Source organism: Trachurus trachurus (genome assembly GCF_905171665.1).
Source record: "Trachurus trachurus genome assembly, chromosome: 22".
Lineage (NCBI taxonomy): Eukaryota > Metazoa > Chordata > Actinopteri > Carangiformes > Carangidae > Trachurus > Trachurus trachurus.
Window position 1 is genome coordinate 6,695,587 of NC_139907.1, and position 23,143 is coordinate 6,718,729.

Below are 23,143 nucleotides of genomic sequence, written 5' to 3' on the forward strand. Positions count from 1 at the left end.
TTTAGGACAGTGTTTTTCAACCTTGGGGTTGGGACCCCACATGGGGTCGCCTGGAATTCGAATGGGGTCGCCAGAAATGTCTAGTAATTGATAATAAATAAATAAAAAATACTGATGAAATTTTTTTTTTTTAACAAATAATTATTCTTTTTAAAATTATGATTAAAAACACCACACACAATCTTAAACAACTGTATTCTATACTTTCACTTTCTCAAATATAAATCGAGTTTAAATAAAATGCAGCATCTGAGCTGGTGCATCTTGATTGACGTGCAGTCGAATTTGTGATTTGTGAATGGGGTCACAAGCCAAAAAAGGTTGGGAACCACTGATTTAGGCTTTAAAACAGAGATATCATCAACAAAAAGGAAAAAACTACGGAAGCCCTGAAAGGACTTTTAACTTATTTTTATTAATTTTTGTCAGGATCATCCATTCATTTTTCTGGAGAAAGAAAAGAAAGGAAAAGAACAAAATAAAACAAAAAGACAAAAAAAAATTGCGGTATTAAATGCCACAATTATTTAATCGTAAAGATTCAGTGCACGGAATGTAAACAAAGTTACGCAATATTATGAACGATATGAATCATCATCATCATAAATTATGTTAATGTCAATTTACCTAAGGAATTTAAATGTTAGTGCCTCATTTGTAAGAAAAAAAATAAAAATAAAATAAATAAATAAAATCAAAAAATAAAATAAAACAAAACAAGTCAAGTCTTTTTCACAGTTGACACCTCCTCTCTCTCCTCCAGAGTCCTTCATGATGGCCTTGGCTACATCAGCGTCTTCCCCTCACGGTGCCCCTCCCCCCTCCTCCTCCTCCTCCTCCTCTGGCCCCTCCCACCTCTGCTCCTCCTCCTCCGACAGCCCCTCCTCTCCGCCGGCGTGGACCCGGCTGTCCGACCGGCCGCCGGGGCTGAAGACGTACCGCTCCAGCTCCCGCGGCGCCCTCAGGCTCACCATCAAGCACGAGTCCGGCTCCCGCAAGGTCGTCCACAACTCGGCCTGCGACCCCGGACTCAAGAGGGACCACACGGGGCAGCTGACCAACGGAGGAGGAGGAGGAGGAGGAGGAGCCTTGAATGAACGCCACTCTCAGGTAGGAATTAAATGCCACAATTATTTAATCGTAAAGATTCCTTAATACAGCTGGCAGTGTATAGGTAGTGTTAGCCTGCCTCCACCTAAAGTCATCAGAGAAACTCTTCAGCAACTCTAAACGGAAACCGGCGGGCCGATCTTCGTCTCAGAGCTGACAAAACTCTCTGGTAAGGCATCTTGAGCGGTCAAATGCCGGTAACGGGACGAGATCGGTCAAAACGGAGGGTTCAAGCAAAGACGGTTTATTTTGGTTCAAGCTAGCTACATCGAGGGTAGGTTAGCTTCCTGTTTCAAAGTAAAAGCACTTCTGTATGTAAAGGGTAACGGGTGTTTTATTTTGTGAAAGTAACCAGAAGCAACCGGAAGTGCGTTGGTCACAACGGCTAGCTTGAGTAGCGCCGAATTCGTCCGAACAAAATTGTAAACAGCTGGTATTTAGACAAATTAACGACACACTGCTGATTTAAACGGCTACTTTCTCACCTAAACATATTTGAGATGTTGATGAAGTGGTATATTTACAGAGTTTAGAGCTAAAATGAAATCAGCTTCTGACAGCTGATTTCAGCTCGGGTAGTAGGCAGGCTAACACTACTTATACACTTCCAGCGTTTGAGCTAAGCTAATTACGGGCGATACGGCTCTATCTCCCTTGTTACTGCACGCACAGTGGAAAGGATGGTGACTATCTGCTGGTCATGGACTCGGGAGTGAGGCAAGACACACAAAAAAAATGTTGCCGTATCCCTTTAAATGTTGTGCCTCATTTGTAAGACAAAAAAAAGATTTAAAAAACTTAAAATATTTTCTCTGAAGGATTAATAATTGGTCCTATATTAATAGATACTTTAAATAATTTGTTTATATAATTGGCAATGCAATTGTATTTTGACTATATGATTTTACACATTCATAGTGTTGTAAAATTATTGAATATAATAATTGTGATTATTTCTCTGACAATAATCGTACCAATAAAATCTATAATCGTGACATCCCTATTCTCAGGCACCCAACGGCGCCTCGCCCCCCCAGCAGCATCCTCAGCAGGACGAGGAGGAGATCTCCAACGGCGCTCCGCCCAGTGGGAACGCCGCCGCAGAGGAAGTCACACAGACGGCGCCCGATTCCAAAATAAAACCCCCAAATCCTCTTTCTATGCCAGAGGCCGCTTGCTTCGAGTTGCCGCCGCCAACCAGAGATGTCAGCGCCCCCAAACTGAAATGCTACCGGGCGGATGTGTCGTCGCCTCAGCTAGAGCAGCAGCGGTTCAGCCCAACGCCACCGCCGCTACCAATGCTGCCGTCGCTCCAAGAGGACAACATGCTCAGCGAACATCTGCAGAGCGCCATCGACAGCATCCTGGAGCTCCAGCGCCTGCAGGGCCCCTCCGCAGTCTCCACGACGACGACCAGGGTCTCCACGACAACGGGCCCCTCGCTGGACCAGGCGGTCACCAGCATCCTGGAGGGACACCTGTGAGGGGACACAGAAACATCTGTTTGAGGTGGGATGACGACGATGAGACAAAGTAAAAAAAAAAAAGGTGTTATTTGACTTCTGATCTGCTTCCTGTTCGGAGCGAGAAGAGATTTTGTGGGTTTCAGATTTTTTACTTTTAAAGGAACTGATTGTTTTGAAGGAGGAAAATGATGAAGAGGCACTATAATATGAGAGATGCATACATACAGTACAACAGTTACCAGACGACAGCACTATCTATAGTCTGATAGATGTTAGATACTTCATTTCGATGTATACGTTTGTGGACAAAAAAAAAAAGAAAAAAAGTCTATTTGAATAGGAGCTATATTGTTTCAGTGGTAGTTAAGTCATTCAGAGGTTTACGACACTGGTGTAACCTTCATCAGCATATAGTATATAAGTAATAGTGAGGATTAACGAAAACGTGGAGTTAGACTGAGATTATTCAATAGTTTTCTATAAGATTTCTTTCAACAACAACGACAAAAAAAACGTGATTTTTTTTTTGGTTTGGTTTTTTTGCATAGTGCCAAGCTTCCAGGGTATTTATTTTGATAATCTGTGCCAATTGTGTTTGCATTGAGAAAGGCAGCGACTGTGTGTGTGTGTGTGTGTGTGAATCCCGCCGGCTCCATCGTCTCGGCTTCAACGAATGAAACTCCAAAGAATTAGTGACTTGCTACATCCTGAATACACCAGCAAACGTCCATGTTGTGTTTTATTCCCACAAACCGGAGTGTGTGTGTGTGTGAGCAGAAAGAACCTGAGGGGGCACAGACAAAAAGTGTGAAATAGTTTTCTGTCTGTTTTCAGAGACACGAATGATCTCCCATACTGTGTGTGTGTGTGTGTGAACATGCAAGCAATAATGAGTCGTAAAGGTCGTTAGGAGCAGAGAAAAAGAAGAGGAGGATGATGATGAGATCTTTGCCTGTTTAGCTTATTGTCGTCATTGGATAAAAAAAAAAAACAGTTTGTTTTCCAGGAGTGAAAGATGCTCTTTTTTTTTTTTTTTGTCACCGAAGCCCGTGTAGTTTAGAAAAAAAAAAAAAAAGAGAGAAAGAAAAGTTTTTTTTCTAACGTGTTTTTACAAAAAGGGCTTGAGGGTCGTTCACCAAACGAGACAAACGTCCGAGTTAATGAGAGAAAAACACCAAAACTGCAAATTTTTTTGTTAGTTTTTCCGCCACAGACACTGTACAGAACCTGAGCCTCTGCATCATCAAAGAGCCTTTGACCAAAAAAAAAACAAAACAATGAAAAAAACAATACAAAAAAACACAACAGCAACAAAACTAGATTGAACCATCTGCTTCACATTTTCACACTTTTCTCTTCGTTAAATTATTATTGGTCTGTAGCCGAAGCCGAAGATTTATTTCTCACGCAATTTCGCAGCAATATACAGTATAGGCCTATGTTTTTTGTTTTTTTTTCCTCGCAGCGTCTTATGTTAACGTGACAATCTTATTGGTCTGAGTGAAAATGTGAATTCTGTTCATATGAGATTCATCAGGCAGAGCTGAGCTTGTTCGACTCTCCCTCGTGAAACATGTGCAAAAATATTCTCTGTACCTTGAAGGTCGAAATGTAAAATCTGCAAAAAAAAGAAAAAGAAAATGAAAAAAGTTTGTAATATAAATTGAAAAATTAGCTTCAAAGTTTTAGTTTTTTGGGGTCAAATTGGAGACGTTACGCCTTCGATTCAGTGAAACCTTTAAGGGAAAAAAAGGAATGTGCAAAGAAAAAGATGATAATTAATGTGAAGTTTAAAATATCTGGTGTCCAATGAAATGTGAAAGTAACCTGTCCCTTCAAAAAGAGAAAAAAAGAAAAGAAAAAACACACTATGAGATTTTTTGGGGGGATGCAAAATCAAAGAGGTCGTGTCATATCTTAAATTGCATTGTCATTCTTTTAAAAAAATATGTGAAATTGTCTTTTGTTGGAACGAACAAAAGGAGTTTATAATATGCAGTAATTTAGTGTAGAAACTCTCTGTTGTAGTTTGGGTAGACACACACTCTGGAGGATTTAATGAGGTAAAAATGTTTGGAAAATGAGAAGACTGATATCACTTTAGGGTTAATATACAGCTACAGTTAGCTTAGCAATTAGCACAGGATTGAAAACAGCTAGCGCACGAATCAAAACATTTTAAATCTGATCATAAAAACAACACATCTGAGTGTTACAAAGACTTTTTCCTGTCCTTTAAAGTGATATTTATACAGATATTTCCTGGTGGAGACCAAAAATGGAGCCAAAACTGGCCTGAAAGTGTTGCTCCATGGGTTTGGGATTTTTCCCGCTTTAATTAACACATAAAACAAACAGAAATGCCAGAGCGTATTTCCATCGTGTTTTCTACATTATTTAACTTCAATTGCATGAGCTAAACGTGTGCGGTTCTTATCAAAATGGCACCACCAGATGTTTCTAAATTGACAGAAATGTGCAATAATTTGTGGTTTTCTTTATTTCGGAAAAAAAGTGCACAAAATTTGGTTGAAAACCAGATTTTTACTTCTGCTGCCCCAAGTGGCAAAAAATGGCTACTGCACATTAAAGTCTGTAAAGTGACTACAAACTTTAGGAAAAAGTCTGGAGCTCTTGCTTTATAGAGAAAATGTATCTAAAAAGGGAAATAATATAAAATGTTCATTAGTGAGCTGTGGATGGAGTGGTGCTAGCCGTTTCCCTCTGTTTTCAGTCTTTATGCTAAGCTAGGCTAACTGGCTGCTGGCTACTGCTTTATGACACAAGAGTGTGGTATCTATCTTCTGATCCAACTCTGTGAAAAAGCAAAATAAGCAAATTTCCAAAATTTGTTTGTTCCTTAAAAAAAAAAGAAGAAATGTGAATTTAAAAAGTGCTGAAATCTTCAGGTGTGTTTCCGCCCTCAGAGGTTTCGCTGTAATGCAGTAAAGATGTCAGAGTGTCTTTCACTACATAGGATTGCACTCCTCGTCACCGCTTAAACTTCTTAAAAAAAAAAAAGAGGGAACTCCACCGAAATTCACTTGTTTTTTATTTTTTGAAGAAGCACTTCCACTCGTTTTGCCAAAATCTCTCGTATCGCTCTTTGAAAATTCAAGGACTTGACTCAAAGTAAAAAAATAAACAAATTCTCAAGTGAACTTCGGTGGATTTCCCTCACGAAGCCGCCTCATGTGCCATTGTTATTCATGTCCTCAGTGTCGAACACTGACCGTTAGAGATTCTTAGTTTTGTCAGCATTTTAGGACAAAAAGGGAGAAACATCTGCATGTTGAGCCACTTTCTTAATTTATTTGTAAAATGTGTTTTCATTTTTCTGACTGAACTGTGAAACCAGGGGAGCTCATAACTCTTACACTAATTCAACTTCAGATACAAAACATTTGACTGACGGATTGTTCTGATGCCAAAATCAAGAGGCCTTAATTCAGCAAAACTAGATTGTAAAAAAAAAAAAAAAAAAAAAGTCATTCCTGACAAGAAAAAAAAAAAAAAAAAAAAAAAAAAATCCAACTAAAGACTCCTTTGACCTGAAAGTCATGAGTGATTCATATATGAAATGTTAAGAAAACCGCTTTTGTACTCATTTTTACAGACTATTTATTAAACTGTGATTTTGTAAGAAATAAAATAAAAATAAACCGTAACTGTGGTTGTTGTCTGTGTTTTTTTAAAATCAGTAAAACATGTCACAGAAGATTTATACAAACAAGACTTTTTATTTATCATTTTTAACATTCACGATTTAGGAAAAAAAAAAAAAACAGCTTCAGAGCATCTTACATCCAGGAAAAATATGAATAAAGACAAATCAGCTGTTTATAGAGTTTATACAGTTTCATATATTGTAAATTTAATTTATTACGCTCAAGAGATAAATCTGCTTTGTAAAAAGGGGAGTTGTGGGTCATTTTTTTTTCAGAGTCGGATCAGCGTTGGCACCTTCTTTTCTTCACTGTTGCGGTTTGGATTCTGTGGGAAAACGACGTCGATGAGGTGAAAACTGATTCGAGTCTCCTGGTCTGGGTTCGGGGATTAAGAGGCACATTAAAACATGAGCCATGGAGTCGCCCCAACCAGCAGCAGGAGAGTCGGCTGCAGGAACATGAACATCACAAGTTCAAATGATCAAATAAACGAGGCCCAACTCGGTCTCTCTGTCGTCCGACTCCTCCCTCTTTCCCTTTCTCCTCCACCTGCTGCAGACTGAAAGGCACCTTGAAGCCAAACTCATCTTTAAAAAGAAAAAAAAAAAAAAGGCGAAAAAGATGAAATTTGATTTCAAAGATGCTTCTGGGTAAATTCATCCTTCATCTGTCGACTTAAAACAGACAACAGACTGAAATAAAAAAGAAAAAAATATAAGCAGCAGAGGGGGGAGCGGTGTCGTGTAAGCAAATCATTTCTTCTCTTAGCGATGGAGGTAATAATAAGCTGCCGACCTGCAGAGGGGGAGGGAGGGGGGGTTGTTAAATTTAAGGGGAGAAATTAAGAGCAGGCAGCAGCTTTTTGTCTAAAAATCTGTTCTTAAATCTTTTTTTTTTTAATCTTAATTCATTTCCATAAATAATTATATATTTATCATAATAAAAAAAGTGTTCATATGCAGATACATAACGTCCACCAAGGCGTCGCAGAGTTAGTGTTTGTTGCTTTGTCTGTGTTTCGGTTCAGTGCTGGCTCTCTCCTCTTCCTATTCCTATTCTTCTTCCTCTGGGAGAGTTTCTGTTTCTAGCAGCGTCTCACTGGGGAACGAGTCCCGTCCGCTCACACGTTAAAGTGTTGAACTCAAACGGCCGCCACATGCTGGTAACATCTTGGTCCTGGCGGGCAGAATAGAGCGTTGTTCACCCACTCAGTGACTAAAAATACAACAAAAAACAGATATTTGGCTTTTAAACTCGACTAAAGTGGCTGCAGGAGTTTCAAACCCGTCGGGCGCTTCGACCAGCAGGAGAGAAAAAAAGAAACGACGATAACAACAATCATCATCGAGTGTCCCGTCCCGTCCTGTCCTGTTGGGAGCGGAGTAGCTGCTCTGTTGTCGAGGCCGGCGCTCAGTTCAGTCTGATGAGCAGGTCCTCTCCGTACTTGCGGAGGAACTTGCCGTGGTTGTGGTCGACGGACCAGAGCGGCGGGAGGTGGCGAGGGCTCATGGCGGTGAGGAAGTGCTGCCTCCAGCGGCGCTCCAGGTCCATCAGGCCCCGCAGGCCGCGCTCGGCGTGAGCCTGCACCACCTTCAGGCCATGAGGAACGTAGGCCTCGTTGAAAATCCTGCAGGAGGAGGAGGAGGAGAGAGCGACAGCGTCAATAGCCACGTTTAAGATTAAAACATGCGTGTACATGTATCAAGCAATAAATCAGAATTAATTCACTGACGCAGTGAAGTTTTGCTGGTCAAATTTGTTGAAAACACTAGAAGAAGCGTTTCCTTCCGTAAACAAACAGGATCCAGTCCATCTTGATCCGAACATCACCCATCTTGATCGGAAATAAGATTTATTTCCGAATGAGCATTAGTTAAGCATAGAAATTGAATTTGCCTGGAGCGTGTGAACGTCAGAGCGCAATACAGGACTGTTTAGGCTGTAAAAATGTCCTAAATGACGTCGTTTCGAGTAAACTCTGGACTAAATCCCTTCAGGACACTTGGATTGCAGTGGAAGAGCAGTGTGGGGGAATATTACAAGGTTTTTGTGTAGTTTTATGGACGTTTTTGTGTCAGGCGCTATTGACTCTCATATAAAATTTTCGTTGGACTACGAACCGGCCTCCCAGGTCTCCAGATGCACTTTGAATTTCATTTTTTGGTGAACTATTTCTTTAACTAGTTTAGTACTAAAGTATATTTCTGAAAAATTATACACGTAAAATGGGCAGTGCAATAACAGAATATTGATTTTCGCAAGCCGGCCGCATTGCATTGGACGGGCCTCATTTGCATAGTAGAGGTCGAATCGTGATTATGCAAAATTAAAATACGGCGACTGGTCCGTCAACTCAACGTGCTGTATCCATCATGCACCGCGCGGCCGGATCTCCTGCTTTCCATAGAAAATTAATGGGATTTGGTGTGTCTGTACCATTATTTGAATGGCAACGAATTGCTCCAGCATCGCAACGGAGTCGGTGGAAATTGCTGAAAACAAACAAAACCCCCCTCACCTGGTCTCCAGCCCGGCCGCCTGCTGCAGCGCGTCGTCCGTCAGCTGCTGCTTCTCGTTCACGTTCAGGAAACTCTTGATCAGCTCCTGCAGCTCCTCTCGCCGCGGCTCCGGCAGCCCGTCGCCGGCGGTGAGCAGAGCCCGAGCCGCCGAGCGGACGCGGCGCCGGTCCGAGTCCTCGAGCAGGCGGACCCCCTCCTCGCAGCCCTGGGGGGCGGCGAACTCGTCGGCCAGCTGCTGCTTCAGGAAGCTGTCGTGCACGTTGGAGGTGGCGTGGCAGACGGTGCAGAGCAGCAGGATGTCGTGGGAGTTGTGGTCCTTCATCTCTGTGGGAAAATGTCGCCGGTACTCATGTGGTACGATGTTTTTCCTGTGTGACCGGAGCAAAACGTGTTAATTAACATCTGCACAGTAATTAAAGCGTCTTTTTCATTCATAATGAGATAATGACTGCTGCTAGGAAACTAAACGGCCGAGAGCAGGAGAGCTGCAGTTCTTCACAGCGCTGCCAGCAACTAAAGTCTGAAAGGATTCGTCAACACAGAAAACTATTTTCATAATTAGTTCAACCTCAGGGTTTTTTTTTTTTCCAATTCATTAGTTCAAGCTTCACAAATTGATTATTTACTGTTCAATCTTTGGTTCTATCACTAAATATTAGGGGTGTGCCAAAAAATCAATTCACATAAGAATCGCAATTCTCATTTAATACAATTCAGAATCGATATAAATATGTCCCATAATCGATTTTAAAAAATAAAACAATGAAGCAAATTCTAAGGAAAATCCATTTCATTAGAGGCAGCATGTTTAACTGCAGTATTTAAAAAAAAAATAAAGGGGCACTTGATATTGCTTAAGTTCCCATCTAAGCATGGATAAAAGTTTAAAACTCAATAAATGTGAAAAAAGACACTTTAGTCATTCTGTTTTGCAGACTGGATAGATAGACTGAAGCAGAAATCATTATGAATCAAATCGTTTTGAATCGAAAATCGATTTTGAATTGAATCGTAGCCCCAGAAATCAGAATCGAATCGAATCGTGAGATAGTAAAAGATTCCCACCCCTACTAAATATGTAAAGATCAGTGGATAAAAACGACAGAACAACATCGACTTCCAACAGAGGAGGCGGTCGGACCTGATGTACGTCTCCGCGGTGCCACAGACCACACACACATTCTCCTTGGCGGTGAGGTAGTAGTCCTGCTGGGAGTCGGGACGTCCCGACGGCTCAAACAGCAACCTCACAACAAACGGGTCTTCGCTCTGAAGCACTGGGTCAAAGAAAAAGAAAGAAAACAAATAGACGGATCTCAGTTTAAACGAGGTCTGAATCTGCTTCCATGAGGCAGAGTGATGCAGCTCGACAAGGGAAATAAGAAATCAACTATTTCAGCTCCTAAGAGACAATATAACCGCAACTTTTTATCAGAGTTATTGATTCTGTCTCTCTCTCTCTTTCTCTCTCTCTGCAACAGATGGGTTTTCATTCCTCCATCAAGTTTGGTCCTTTCACTTTAAATAATCAGGAGAAGAACAGACTGTATTCAGTGTCTGCTTTAGATATGCTTCTTCAGGTGTGAACTTCACCATCTTAAAAATACAAAAAAACTCTCTAAAATTAAACAGACTTAAAAAGTTGCATGTTGTCGGCATTAAAGGAGAAGTGCCGTTTTTTGTTTTTTTTTTACAACCTGGATCTTATTTCTGGCAAAAAATATGGTCGTTTACTCACCCACATAACTTCGGTGTCATTAGGAGTCCTTCTCCTATATGATATTTAGATCCATGTAAGAGCTATGTATATATCCATATAGTGGGAGCGATCAGGGCACCGAAATGCAGCCTCTAAATAACCCATTATCTGCCGTGAAACTCGTTCATTTCACCAATATTTTGTTATGATTCTTGTTTCAAATGTTTTTATTGTGAAGCAGACAGTATATCAAATATACATCCATCTTGGTTTATGCAATGCTTCAATATTTTGTAATATTTTGTTATGATTCACTAGTGCTATTCCCCTCTGAGTCCAGAGCTGCCCGTTATCCTCATCCGGGGTCTGTAGATTGACCTACTAACCTCTGAAGTAGATGATGTCGTCTCTGAGTGCCGCATACACAGCTGCAGCACGGCTCATTTCACTCAGCGACAGTCGGCTTGTTTACCTGGAATCTGCAGCTGCTAGTTTTGTCCAACATGGTTGAATATTTGTCAGATTTTTTCGTCCAACCCGTTGTTTTGTTACGACAATTTGGAAATTAGCAAAAACGAACCATAGTGTATTAGCAGCAGCAGATTCCAGGTAAACAAGCCGACCGTCGCTGAGTGAAATGAGCCGTGCTGCGGCTGCGTATGCGGCGCTCAGAGATGACATCATCCAGGTCAGAGGTTAGGAGGTCAATCTACAGACCCCGGATGACGATAACAGGTAACCCCCGGACTCAGAGGGGAATAGCACTAGTGAATCATAACAAAATATTGGTGAAATTAACAAGTTTCAAGGCAGATAATGCATTATTTATATGGATATACGCGGCTCTCGAATGGATCTAAGTATCGTCTGATGGACTCCTAATGACACCAAAGTTATGAGGGTGAGTGAACGACCGTATTTTATGCCAGATATAAGGTCCAGGTTGTAAAAAAAAAAAAAGGGAAACATCTGTATTGAACTTCATACGTTGTGTTTTACCTCCTATTCCTTTATCCAGGTACCACTTGGCTTTCTTCTTGTCGCAGGTGCACAGAGGCTGGCCGTCCGGAGCGTGGAGGAAGCAGTTATCATAGAGAGGAGACTTCCTGTAACAGACAGAGTGAGAAGTTAGGAACTTAAGTTTTTTAATACAGGATGTTTTTAGACTTACATCTGTTAATATGCATCAATAAAAGTCTGTTTTTAAGCTCCGCCCACCTGGCAGAGTAGCCCACACCCAGTGGTTTCCTCTTGTTGTTCTTCCGAGGGTCTGGGACTTGCTGATCTCCAGACTCTGGGCTTTCAAAAACGGCCGGTATCCGCGTTCTCCGTCTCCTCTCTCTATCGGCGTTCCTCTCCTCTCCGTCGCCTCCTCCTCGGCATCTGAAGGGCACGTCCACCAGGCCCTGGCAGCGGGCGGCTAGCTCCGCGTACGAGCTCCCGCTGGATGAGGCGGGCCCGGCTTCGGAGCGGAGGCCGAGGAGGTGGAGGAAGAGAGCGATGGAAACTTGAGCATCTCTGGCAGCGTAGGTTATCTGGAGGGAGCAGCAACAAACATTTAGAGAGAAAAAACCAAAACAACGTGGGTGGAGGAGAGTTTTTCTCTCTCTCTGATGTAGAAAAAGAAAGAAAGAAAGAAAAGAAGCGATAACATGAATCAGTACCTGCTCCAGTGTGAGTTGATCTGCCTCCCAGTCACTGCAGCGCAGCTCCAGAGATTTATCTAGAGATACATTCAACAGATCTGCTGCCAGCGACTTCAGACTCAGGCCGTTATTCACTGTAGCTTGCCTGAAAAAAAAAAGGGAGAAAAGGATAGAAAACAATCATTTTTTATTTTATATAAATAACATCTTACCTAACTGAATAGTGGCGTAATGTCAGTGCAGGCATCAAACATCAACAACCAGACTGTGCAGAAAAAACAGAAAAAAGGAGTGCTTCTTTTGGAGGATGAGTAAAAAAAAAAACATCAGGGGTGATGAACACCAAGGTCCAAAAGTTAAAAAGTCTTTATTGGAAGTGGCTACATAGTTACAGAAGAAGCTGAATGTTTGTGTTAATATAAGTCTTAAATAGTTATATCTCATAAAGGGGCGGTCCTCTCTGTGTGTGCAGCCAAGGGATGCGCGTGAATGTGGTGACGTAGGGACGAGGGCGGGGACTGCTAACTCCATCGGCTGACAAGAAGTTAGCCAAAACGACCGGATCGCAAAAAAAAAAAAAAAAGAGAACTGCACCTACTCGGAGGCACGATGTTCATAGCATTAAATTCAAAAAAATTTTGGTTTTGTGGGATGTAAACAGCTTAAGATCGGTCCGCTCCCATTATACGCTTCTGTGGCGATGCGGGGACAGACAGAACTACTGCAGAACAGGAGACAATAAAAGGAAAATCTTCAGATTCATTCTGTTAGACCTAAAATATGAGGAAACTAGAGCCCCAGGTTGAATTTGCCTGGAATTGTCCTTTAACTTTAGGACCTCAAGATGCCTTAGCCATCATCATCTTCTTTTATTGCTCTGACTGTACCTCTGTCTTAAGGCAAGGTAGCGCAGGTCGACCGTGCACGTCAGCGCCAGGCCGTAGTCGCGCATCAGTCGTCTGCCGTCTTCGTAGCAGCTGACGCCGACTTTCAGGACGTGGGGGTCTCGCAGGACTTCTATCAAGCTGAGCGGTAACGTCTGCTGACCGCCGCGGAACGGCAGCAGCCGCACCAGGACGCAGAGGCCCGAGTACGAGGCGAGCTGCAGCAGCGAGACCACGGAGGGCTGGCCCTTCACCGACACCTGCAGCAGCAAACAGGAAACAGCAGCCGGTCAGAGAGGAGCAGAGGAGCTGCTTGATATGTAGAGGGAGGACGTTTAAAAGGAAAACTCCACCCTTCTGATTAGTTTTTATTAGTTAGTTTTGTATTAGTACAGATTGTTAGTCATTTTCTGAGCTTATAGATAGGGTGATTAGTACCGAGGCCAGTGATGATACCAGAGTTTAATAGTCTTTTGTCTACAAAATGTTAGAAACTAGTGAGAAGAATAAATAAAATATCATAAATTCCTGAAGCCCAAGGTGACGCTTGGGGAATCCGTGTATCATTTGTTCTTTCTATTTTCAATTGGCATCATCATAAATCAAAAAATGAAAAAGTGACGGTAATTTTGTTATTTGTTTTTTTAATCAAACACAAAAAATGAAAAAATGCCTGTTTTTTCACATTTAATTGGTCGTGTTTACGTGACTTTGCCTGTTGCATTTTTTCGTGTTGGATGAAATGACAAATAACAAAATAACCAGTCATGGATTTTTGGTTGTCAAATGAAAATAGAAAGAACGGACGACACACAGATTCTTGGGGCTGCAATTAAAATCATGTTCATTATTGATTTCTGTGCCGATTAGTTTCGGTAGTTAGTGACGGATTATTAGGGTTACATTGAGAAAAATTGTTTTTTCACAGACTTCAAGAATAAAGTCATAGTTTTACGAAAAAAAAAGTCATAATATTTTAGTGGAGGAAAGTTGTTAAAATGAGGCCGTGGAGCATTTGGTGACGTTGTACTTCAGCGTAGGTTTCACAGACAAGGAGATACTTAATCTTTTCAGTTCATCAGCACCACATTGTCGTCAGTATCAGGACTTTGAAAAGAATACCTACGCAAGAAAATGCATCTACGCCGCAGAAAGAACCAGGCGGACTTGGAGGAAATCGCTGCTTTTTTCTCATAAAATTGCCACTTTATTCTTGTATAATTATGACTTTTTTCTTGTTAAATGACATTTTCTCATAATATGATGACTTTCTAGTGAAATGACAATTTTAACTCATAAAATGACCTTTCCTCAAAAAATTATGACTTTTTATGCATCAAATTGTGACTTTTTTACTCATAATTTTACGAGAAAAAGTATTTTTATGACTTTTTTCCTCGTAATATGACTTTATTCTTGTGATATGATGATTTTATTCTCATAATATTGTGACTTTATTCCCGTACAACTATGACTTTATTCTCGAAGTCTGTGAAATTTTTTTTCCCCCCTCAATGTGGCCCCAATACTCGTCGTAAGTCTCTTGGTTAATCATCATTTATTAAATGTAAACAAACAGAAAACCAAACACAGGTTTACACTACTGAATCACTCGGGGTGGATTTTTCCTCTTCTTCTTATTCTAATAACATGCAAAAGGTTATTTCTTACGCCTTTGGTCTTTACCCATTCACAGTCGAGCCCCAGCACAGGGAAGACTGACAGCTCCTTCTGCATCCGCGGCCACAGCTGCTGCCATTCCTCCGCGGAGCTCACCATCACCGGTTTGACGCCCAGCAGCTGCTCGGAGTGAGGGATCTGGAGGACATGAGGGCGGGACACTTGTGTAGTCTGACACTCCGCCGTCACCACCGCCTTGAATTCCTTCTCTACGAGGGTTTGTGGTTCGTGGATGATGTACTGAAGCGGCTCCTTTTCCACGGGACGCGGAGCCTCCGAAGGATCGGCCGCCTTCTGGACGGAAGGCAGCCTCTTCCTCCTCGTTCGGTAAACTCTCCATATGAGCAGCCCGCCCAAGGTCGCCCCGAGCACTGTCGTTATGACGGCGGTTAAAGGTCCTCGATGAGACATGTCGACTTGTAGTGATTTTAAAACAGGATGAAAAGTGCAAACCTAGAGTCGGGTGGGAGGAAAGAAAACGACATGAGCACTGCAGGTTGTAAACTTTTTGTTATATAATAATAATAAAAAAGAGGAGAGTGGTGTTTTACCTTTCCTGTCAGTGTGATCCCTTGTAAACTTGGCTCTGTTTCTGTGACCTGGACAGGCACTGCATCACTCTGCAACGAAAAAGTTAACACCTACTTGAGGAGCTCAGACTTGTCAAATCAATGTCTACTTTTAAAACTCTGCTAAAAAACGCACTTTTATCAAATGGCCTTCTATGATAACGTAACCATTTTATCCTCTATTTTCTTTTCGTTTTGCCATGTTCTTGGAAATGTTTTTGCTTTGTTCTGTTTCACCTGCTAGCTATGATCTTTGTTGTTTTTATTTTACTCTTATTTTGGATATCTGAGTCAGTGTTCAAAATGAGCTGGTTTTTCAAGAAGATCCATGTCCTAGCCAGAGTTATTGGGGGAAAAGGCATGGACTCTGAGACTGAAAACATTATCTTATCCTAGATAAGACTATCGGTACCTAAGGACTGCCTGTTAATGCAGAAATCTCTGTTGCATAAGTCTTCTAAGCCCATGTGGGCTGGCGACAGTACTGTGCATGTCACTTAAAGGGATAATTCAACATTTTCATCAGCAAATTCTCCCATCACCATAATCCCTATAGTCATAGCAGCAGGTTCATTACCTTTAATGATCAATGCATGTTGTTTGGAGTTAAACTCATCAAATACACAATCCATGAATCCAACAACTCCAAAACGCTCTGGTGGACAAGTTGTGACCCGCACATTCACCACGCTATGAAATAATCATGTATAATTATGTAACATTACAATACATAAGGCAAATACTCTGAACTACTTGCACTTTTGGACTCACTCCGCCCAGCAGCCGTGTCAGGAATGTAGTTCCAGCTGCATTTGCCTCTAAAACAACTCTCTCTCTCGTAACCTTACATGATTATCTCATAGCGTTGTGAATGTGCAGGTCACAACTTGTCCACCAGACAGTTGGGAGTTGTTGGATTGTGTATTTGATGAGTTTGATGAGGGACAGGGGACCTGTACCATTCACCTCCATTGTGTTCACTGAGCAGCTCACGTCTCTGCCCCGCAGATCTCAAAACAACATGCACCGATAATGAATTTACTGCTATGACTATAGGGATTATGGCAATAGGCGACTTTTCAAAAAATGTTATACTATCCCTTTAAAATCAATCAAACCTAGGATTTTTTGTGCCCATACATTACAATTAATAACAATCACATTTTCATAGCTAGTGTTGACATAGATTCTGGCTTTGCAGACCCATAATAACCTACATAACAGCTGCTAAATGCCACTGTACGGCAGAGTGAGGTGATAACACCTGGCTGAGCTCACTAATCAGGTCATAGGTCAGAGTTAGCCACCGGCTAGCTCGTTAGCTCGTGGGTCTCTCCACCGTTAACGTGACAACAACCACAAGCAGCACATCCTGGTTTTTAACTTCGTACTTATTTAATGCACAGGGTCAACACGGGGCTCAGGTGTCATGTACCTACGTTGTCTTGGCAACGAGTTTACGTATAAAGCCGTTAAAGTTGAGCTAACACTTAGCAGCTAGCAGTTAGTTAGTCTAACTTCTGGTGGCTTTGACCGGTTCTAGGGTGAAAAAACAACCAACCCGAGTTAACTTTCTCCCCTGTTTTGGAGAGATAAGACTGCTTACAATTATTTGCCGTCATTTATCCGCTCATCTTTTCCCAATAGAGCAAACTTAAAGCAGCGTTAGCCTGGTTAGCAGCAGCTGAAGCTAACCTGCTAACTCGTTTAACTCTGCAGCAGCGACCTTGGACCGAACCGGACTTTGGACCGCAACACAGCAGAACAGAGCTTTTTATTGTGCTATTATATGCATTTTATTGTGGGGGGTGGTCTTACCTTTTTTTACGTTAGTACCCAACATGACGCCAGTGTCGTACACATGTACACTTGTTTCTTTCTGCTGAACTGGCCCATGTCTTCCCGGCTGCTGCGTTTATAACGACGCTGCTGCTGCTGCTGCTGCACCGGACGCAGCTGCGCCACCAGCGCCGCCTGGTGGACGGACGGACCGACGGCACCACGGATCAATACCTGATCAATACGACTGATTATATAGTTAACAGCTTCGTTATTATCCTCTAATTTCACCTGAAAATAATTGCTTTTTATTGCATTTAACTGCTTATTTGTTTTACTAATTGTTTCAATGATTATAACTAACTTATTCCTTTCATCTCTCATTCAGTACTTAAAAGTTTTAGCATTTTATCTAGTGTTGTAGTCAAGACCACCTAACCCGAGACCAAGTCAAGACCAAGACCAGCATATGAAGACCAAGACCCAGACAAGACCAAGATTTTGGGAACGTTACTTTTAAAAAGTAATTAGTTATAGTTACTAATTACTTCTCCCAAAAAGTAACTGAGTTAGTAACTCCACTACTTACCAGGGAAAGTAACTATTGCGTTACTTTTTCTTTCTTTTTTTAAAGTTTAAATATGTCGAAGAATTTGGATTTTTTTTCTCTCATTTTTAAATTGTATTTTATTGTTTTCATATATTTCACTGATCGCAATTATGGAATGCGAGTGTGTGTTTTATTGAAAGCGAGGCTGGTGTGCCTATGAAAATAGGTTACAGTGGGTTTTTTAAGTGCTGTGGCTACAAGCAAATCTCATATTGTCTCTGTACAAAGACAACAAAGACCTTTTTAAATGTGAAAACAGCGGAGACCTATTCAAGATTTGCGTTTAATAACAGGCGAAACATCGAAATTAATTTATTCATGGCCACATTAAGTGAAATTATTAACTTTACCGATTATCCATCTGATTATCTGTCCTGCTGCGAGCGCACAACAGGGTATCTGCGGATCTTTAAAAAGTCTTAAATTCATGTATCTAAAATTAAGGCCTTAAAAAGTATTAAATTTATTAGAAAATTCTAAGATGGTCTTAAATATATAATACACAGCATCATAAAATATGTATGCACTTAAACTTTTATATGAAATAACAGGGTATGCGCGCGGGGTCTTAAAAAGTCTAAAATGTGAAAATCTAAATTTTAGGTCTTAAAATGTCTTACATTTGTTGAATTATTGTGTTCAAGTCTTAAATAATTTTAGACAGGTCTTACATTTTCTTATGCCCACCATGGGCGAGCATTTCACTCGCATTTGCCCCAAAAAAAAGCAAACATGTGTGAACCGGAAAAATCACAAAAAGAAAGAGCACACGATTGGTCAAAAACTACAAATCCCACAATTATCTGGCCTCAACAATAACAGTAGTTAGTGTAAGTAAGGGAGAGTGGAGCTGTAGGTGAAAAGAGGAAACAACGCCACGTCTGGTCCTGTTCTATGTTGTCCGTTCACACGTCACCGTTTATTCGTTACGTCCGCGGTGTAAAAGGCCGTGACGCAAAGACGCGATTAGGCGCGAGACGCGATTAGGCGCGTGACGCGGTATACGCGACTTTTTTTTTTTTGCGACGCTACACCCGATTCTTTTATGGCGACGGGACCTTCGCGTCTTCGTCCTTTTCATCGTGTTTGGCGGGAAGACCCGCAAGGGGCTTCCCGCCAAACACGAGGAACGCTTTTTTTTCGCTCGAGCTTTGACGCGCGACCAAACGCGAGATACGCGAGATTTGCGATTTATCGCTCGTTTTGACTTTGTGTAAATTCGCGTCTTCACGAGCCCGCCCATTTTCACTACAACAACAACATTTCTGCTCTCACCAACCATGGTTGAGGTCACAACGCTGCTGTAGCTGCTCTGGAAGAGTTCCAGCTGATGAGCTACAGAGACTTTAGAGGCAAGAGGAGCAGTGCGTCGCTGTGTCGGACTGTTTGGATTTAATGAAGAAGCTGCACAGAGTCAGGTGAGCAGAAGCTCAGGACAAACACTTCGCTCCGGGACATAATGTAGCTACACCTCACATGTTCTTGTCTTTTACCTCAGGGAGATTAAAGTAGTGTCTGTTTCCACTTTCCCTCCGATCTCGGCAGCTTCCCTCTGCTAGTCTGTGTGTGTGAGGCTAAACTGCGTGCGTGTGTGGTTTGTGTACAAACTGAACACTGCCTCTGATTGGCTTAGCATGAAACCTTACTCTGCCTCAACCAATCATCATCACTTATGCGGTTGTCTCGTCCCTCCCTCCTCCCCCCTCCCCTCACCAAAGGAGAGGAGGAAAAAACAACAGCAGTTTAGCAGCTTCTGTGTCTGAGATGAGCCAAGTCGGAGGACAACGGCTTCAAAGTAGTTTGTAACGCGCCTCATTTAATTGTCGGTAACGGTAACGGCGTTGTAACGGTGGAAATAGTAATTAGTTAGATTACTCGTTACTGAAAAGGATAACGCCCTTAGTAACGCCGTTTATTTTAACGCCGTTATTCCCATCACTGAGTCAAGACCAAGACTTTGGGGAGGGGCGAAACCAAGCCAAATGTAATTTTCAAGACCATTTCTGTATTCACTGGTACTTATAGCCTAATAATCGTGTGGTTTTTCAGATAGAAAAGAAAATCTAATTTCATATAAAATCTATACCATAATTTTAACTGAAACAAAGTTTGGATTGAACAGAACACAGCAGCACACAACCTGCTGAAGTCTCCTCCCACTGTTGACGCTGGTGCAACCAATTTTTTCAGATGGTTACACACAAGAATATACTTTTATTAAACAATTTTAATTATCTTAAAGTTATTGAATCACTTTACATAAACCAAAGTGAGTGAGTGACAGAGAGAGAGACATCTGCGGTTTAACAAAAAAAGAGGTCAGTGTAGCTGTGGTCTTGAGAAAAAATCCAGAGTCCAGCTCGACCGAGACCGAGATAAGACCAAGACCTTGAAGATGTGGTCTCAAGGTCTCGAGTATTACAGCATTAACTTTATGCATACTTTTGTGTTGGGGCTCAAAATAAATATCCTAAACTTGCCCCCTGTGTTGGACCAGAACCAGAAGGCAAATCGTCATCGTCAAATTACATCACACAAAAAAAAGAAAAAACAAACAGTAAATAATTATCATATTTAAGAAGCTGAAATCAGTGAATATTTTACCACTTTTATTAAACTCTATGTAAAAATGTTGAATATTTTCTTCTTCAGCTCCAGTTTCTCTGCCTAAAAAAAGGCTGCAACTCCTCATCCTCATCCTCATGTCATATAATGCAGGGCCCCAGACTCCAAACTATAACATTTGCATTTTTATCTACTTTTACATGTGCAACCAGCTCATTTGTCTTTTTGTTTTTTGGTGAAATGTGGAATTGGCGACTCAAAGAATCTGGTATCTGTCATTACAGGTGTCAGACCGATTTGTGTGAGTATCATGAAATGAAAAGGAAATGTGAATATTTGCTTTGCAAGTCGTTTCCTGGTAAAAGAGGAAAAAAAAGTGAGTCTGGAGCTCTGCATATAATGTTAAATGTTCAAATCAACAGTATTCATTCACAAACACACACCGCTGTTTCCTCTACCACCATCAATTTATTCAATCTTTTAGCTTCAATATTTCTCCAAAGAAGTGGAATAAAGTAATGAAATAATTACAAAATGGAAAAATAGATCAGAGAATAGATCATATTCACAGGTTGATTTAAAAAAAAAAAAGAAGAAAAAAAAAAAAACACGACAGAGAGAAGTTAGACAGTGAGAGATGAAGCCGTTTTTATCTCCCTGTAGTTTTCTGCTGACCGTCAGAACCGCAGCGGGCTAACGGAGGTCAGAGGCTGCAGCACCACAACTGACTAACCCAAGTTGATCAAGGTCACCTGTGAGGTTAAATCATCTATTTTTTTTTTTTTTAGTGCTTGTGCAAAATAAAAATTTAGAAATCAACTACAAAAAAAATAAAAATAAAATAATAATAATAATAATATAATAATAATACAAGAGGTGGAGAAACGGAAGATGAAACATTCTAATGTGTTAAATAAAAAACAAGATCGTTACCACGCAAAAAAAAAAAAAAAAAAGAATGACAATGAAGACAGAAGGAGTAAAGTGTTAAGTACTGATGTGTACTAAACTATTAAAAACTGAGCACAGGTAAGAGAGGCAACCAGTCGGGCACCACCACCATTGCTAGGTCCACATTGATTGTTGCTGCAATGATACCGTTATTTACAGTGAGATGCTTCACATCCAATCAGAGGATGCGATTAGACGGCAATAAAGAGATTTTTCTTCAAAAAAAAAACAAAAAAATAAAATAAAACAATAAAACACAAAGGTAAAGCAGCTGTCCCTTCACAAAATCTCTTTACATCACATTAAAAATTAGCACTGCTGTGAGCTGTGTGTACAGTATAGATTCTTTATAGATATATATATATATTTTATGTATAATATATAGGGTCATTTCTTGTATACACGAACATAAACTTGTCTCATTGTAGCTAGCCTGTGCCTTTGGCAAGATTACTTACAACTCTTCTGTTAGATTCCAAAGCTATTTAAAATATACTTAATGCATAAAAATAAAGATTTTGGCATTGTCTCACTCTTCTTCGTTTTCTTCGTCTTAATCTTCTTTTCTCCTTCTGACCGCGAAGTTGTCATCATCATCATCGAGAACGTCTCGAAGTTCTCTCAGTGCTGCAGTTTCCTCTGCCAGGTGAAGCGAGCCAGCGAGGCAGCGAGGGAGGAAGGGAGTTGTCCTGGCAACAGGGGGCGAGGGCGATGGCGAGGGAGGGACGGGAGCGACCAAATAATTAAAAAAAGAAAAGAAAAAAAAGAAACAAAACAGACAAAGCTGAATGAATGAGAAGCGTTTTCTCGCGCCGCTCGCTGCTGCTGCTGTTGCTGCTGCTCACCCGTCGCCAGTCTCTTCTCACCCCCTCGCCGCCGCCACCGCCGAGCTCGTCCACCGATGAAGCCGAGATGACGAGGAGAGGTCTCGTCCCTCCTCCTCCTCCTCCTCCTCTGCTCTGTCGTCAATCAACCACTTTCACCTGCTCGTTCAGATTCTCTAATTGTCCCGTTGCGTCTCTTCTATTCTCTTCTTGTTCTTCAGAGCTGGATCTCGAAGGTCTTGTGCAGCTCGGTGGAGAACGGGTTCGTCGGCGAGGGCGTGGTGCGCTGGCGGGAGCGGCCCTCCAACGCCGCCCACTGGGCCTCGAAGGCGTCTTCCTGTGGTGGCGGCGGCGGCGGCGGGGGCAGCACCGACACCGACGGCGGCGGCTGCAGCGGCGGCGGATGCTGTAGCGGATGCAGCATGGCCGGGGAGGAGGGAGCGAGGTGGTGGTGGTGCGACGGAGCGGCGGCCCAGCTGCTGTCCGCTCCGTTGAAGGTCACGCTGCCGTTGGCGGGCTGCAGGTGGACAGCGTTCATGTTCATGTTCATGATGGCGGTCGGCGGCGGCTTGATGAACGGGCTGATGCTGCCGACACCAACGACGACCTGCTGCTGGTGGTGGTGGTGGACGTCGTGCTGCGGCGTCGTGGAGACCGTCGGGACGGGGAACGGTTGCTGCGGTTGCGTGGCCGAGCCGAACACGTTGGCGACCATCTGCGAGGGCGTGATGCCGACCACCGGGACCACGCTGGGCTGCTGCGGGAACGGCAGCCCGTTGGACACCGGGTAGGACGCCACGGCCACGGGGGGCTGGCGGGGGGGCAACATGGGCACGGCGGCGGGGGGCAGAGAGGAGGACATGAAGGGAACCGGGGCGACGACGGGCGCCACGGGGACGGGGAGGGGCGCCGTGAACTGCTGCTGCGTGGGGGGCGACGCGGCGGCGGCCATGATGGGGTTGGGAGCTCGCACGGACTTGGTGACCTCGTCCAACCACCGGTCGGCTTCCGACGGCGTGCGCCTGTGAGAGGACGAAGCCGGAGAGGACGACGGGGGGACGACGAGCACTGGAGTCGGTGACGACCAGTCACTTCCTGTTGGCGGAAAGAAAACAGAAAGGAAAAAAATACGTGAATAAAACAAACATCTGACAAGGGATAGTTCAACATTTT

At 42.4% G+C, this 23,143-nt stretch overlaps 3 protein-coding genes across 11 annotated transcripts in view; 1 reads left to right on the forward strand and 2 right to left on the reverse strand.

Moving 5' to 3' along the window:
* LOC311005928 (BRD4-interacting chromatin-remodeling complex-associated protein) overlaps positions 1 to 2,594 on the forward strand; it is a gene marked incomplete at both ends in the record, with an annotated part of 42,644 nt that extends 40,050 nt beyond the window's left edge. Inside the window, 2 exons of the mRNA XM_083998535.1 lie at positions 764 to 1,110; positions 2,121 to 2,594. Of these exons, the coding sequence (XP_083854661.1) occupies positions 764 to 1,110; positions 2,121 to 2,594 (821 nt within the window). The remainder of the gene's footprint in view (positions 1 to 763; positions 1,111 to 2,120) is intronic.
* Positions 2,595 to 6,344: 3,750 nt separating this feature from the next.
* Positions 6,345 to 17,168, reverse strand: exd2 (exonuclease 3'-5' domain containing 2). Of its 3 annotated transcripts, XR_014596334.1 has the most exons (11): positions 17,060 to 17,168; positions 15,224 to 15,292; positions 14,664 to 15,125; positions 12,996 to 13,252; positions 12,127 to 12,253; positions 11,681 to 11,997; positions 11,462 to 11,568; positions 9,905 to 10,040; positions 8,763 to 9,131; positions 7,344 to 7,871; positions 6,345 to 6,831 (listed from the first exon to the last, which is right to left on the reverse strand). XR_014596334.1 is itself a non-coding variant. In XM_083997559.1 (10 exons), exons 3-10 carry the CDS (start codon positions 15,081 to 15,083, stop codon positions 7,655 to 7,657), a joined length of 1,935 nt encoding a protein of 644 aa, XP_083853685.1. In that variant the 5' UTR covers positions 15,084 to 15,125; positions 15,224 to 15,292; positions 17,060 to 17,168; the 3' UTR covers positions 6,345 to 7,654. The 3 variants fall into 3 exon arrangements, 2 of the variants coding, with proteins under 2 accessions (XP_083853685.1, XP_083853684.1); XM_083997559.1 differs by having other exon boundaries at positions 6,345 to 7,871; positions 14,679 to 15,125; XM_083997558.1 differs by having other exon boundaries at positions 6,345 to 7,871.
* Positions 17,169 to 20,721: 3,553 nt separating this feature from the next.
* numb (NUMB endocytic adaptor protein) overlaps positions 20,722 to 23,143 on the reverse strand; it is a 65,923-nt gene continuing 63,501 nt past the window's right edge. For all 7 annotated transcript variants that reach the window (XM_083997655.1, XM_083997654.1, XM_083997653.1 and 4 more), the window contains one exon: positions 20,722 to 23,065. In XM_083997655.1, coding sequence (XP_083853781.1) covers positions 22,188 to 23,065 — 878 coding nt within the window. In that variant the 3' untranslated portion in view covers positions 20,722 to 22,187. The remainder of the gene's footprint in view (positions 23,066 to 23,143) is intronic.

What these genes read in the sequence shown, in the direction of transcription:
- exd2 (XM_083997558.1), bottom strand. Translation starts at nt 15,083, where the DNA reads ATGTCTCATCGAGGACCTTTAACCGCCGTCATAACGACAGTGCTCGGG. An exon ending in ATCAACTCACACTGGAGCAG is followed by an intron (nt 11,998 to 12,126) that starts GTACTGATTCAT and finishes TGCTCCCTCCAG; the next exon opens with ATAACCTACGCTGCCAGAGA. An exon ending in GCGGCCGGGCTGGAGACCAG is followed by an intron (nt 7,872 to 8,762) that starts GTGAGGGGGGTT and finishes CTCCTCCTGCAG; the next exon opens with GATTTTCAACGAGGCCTACG.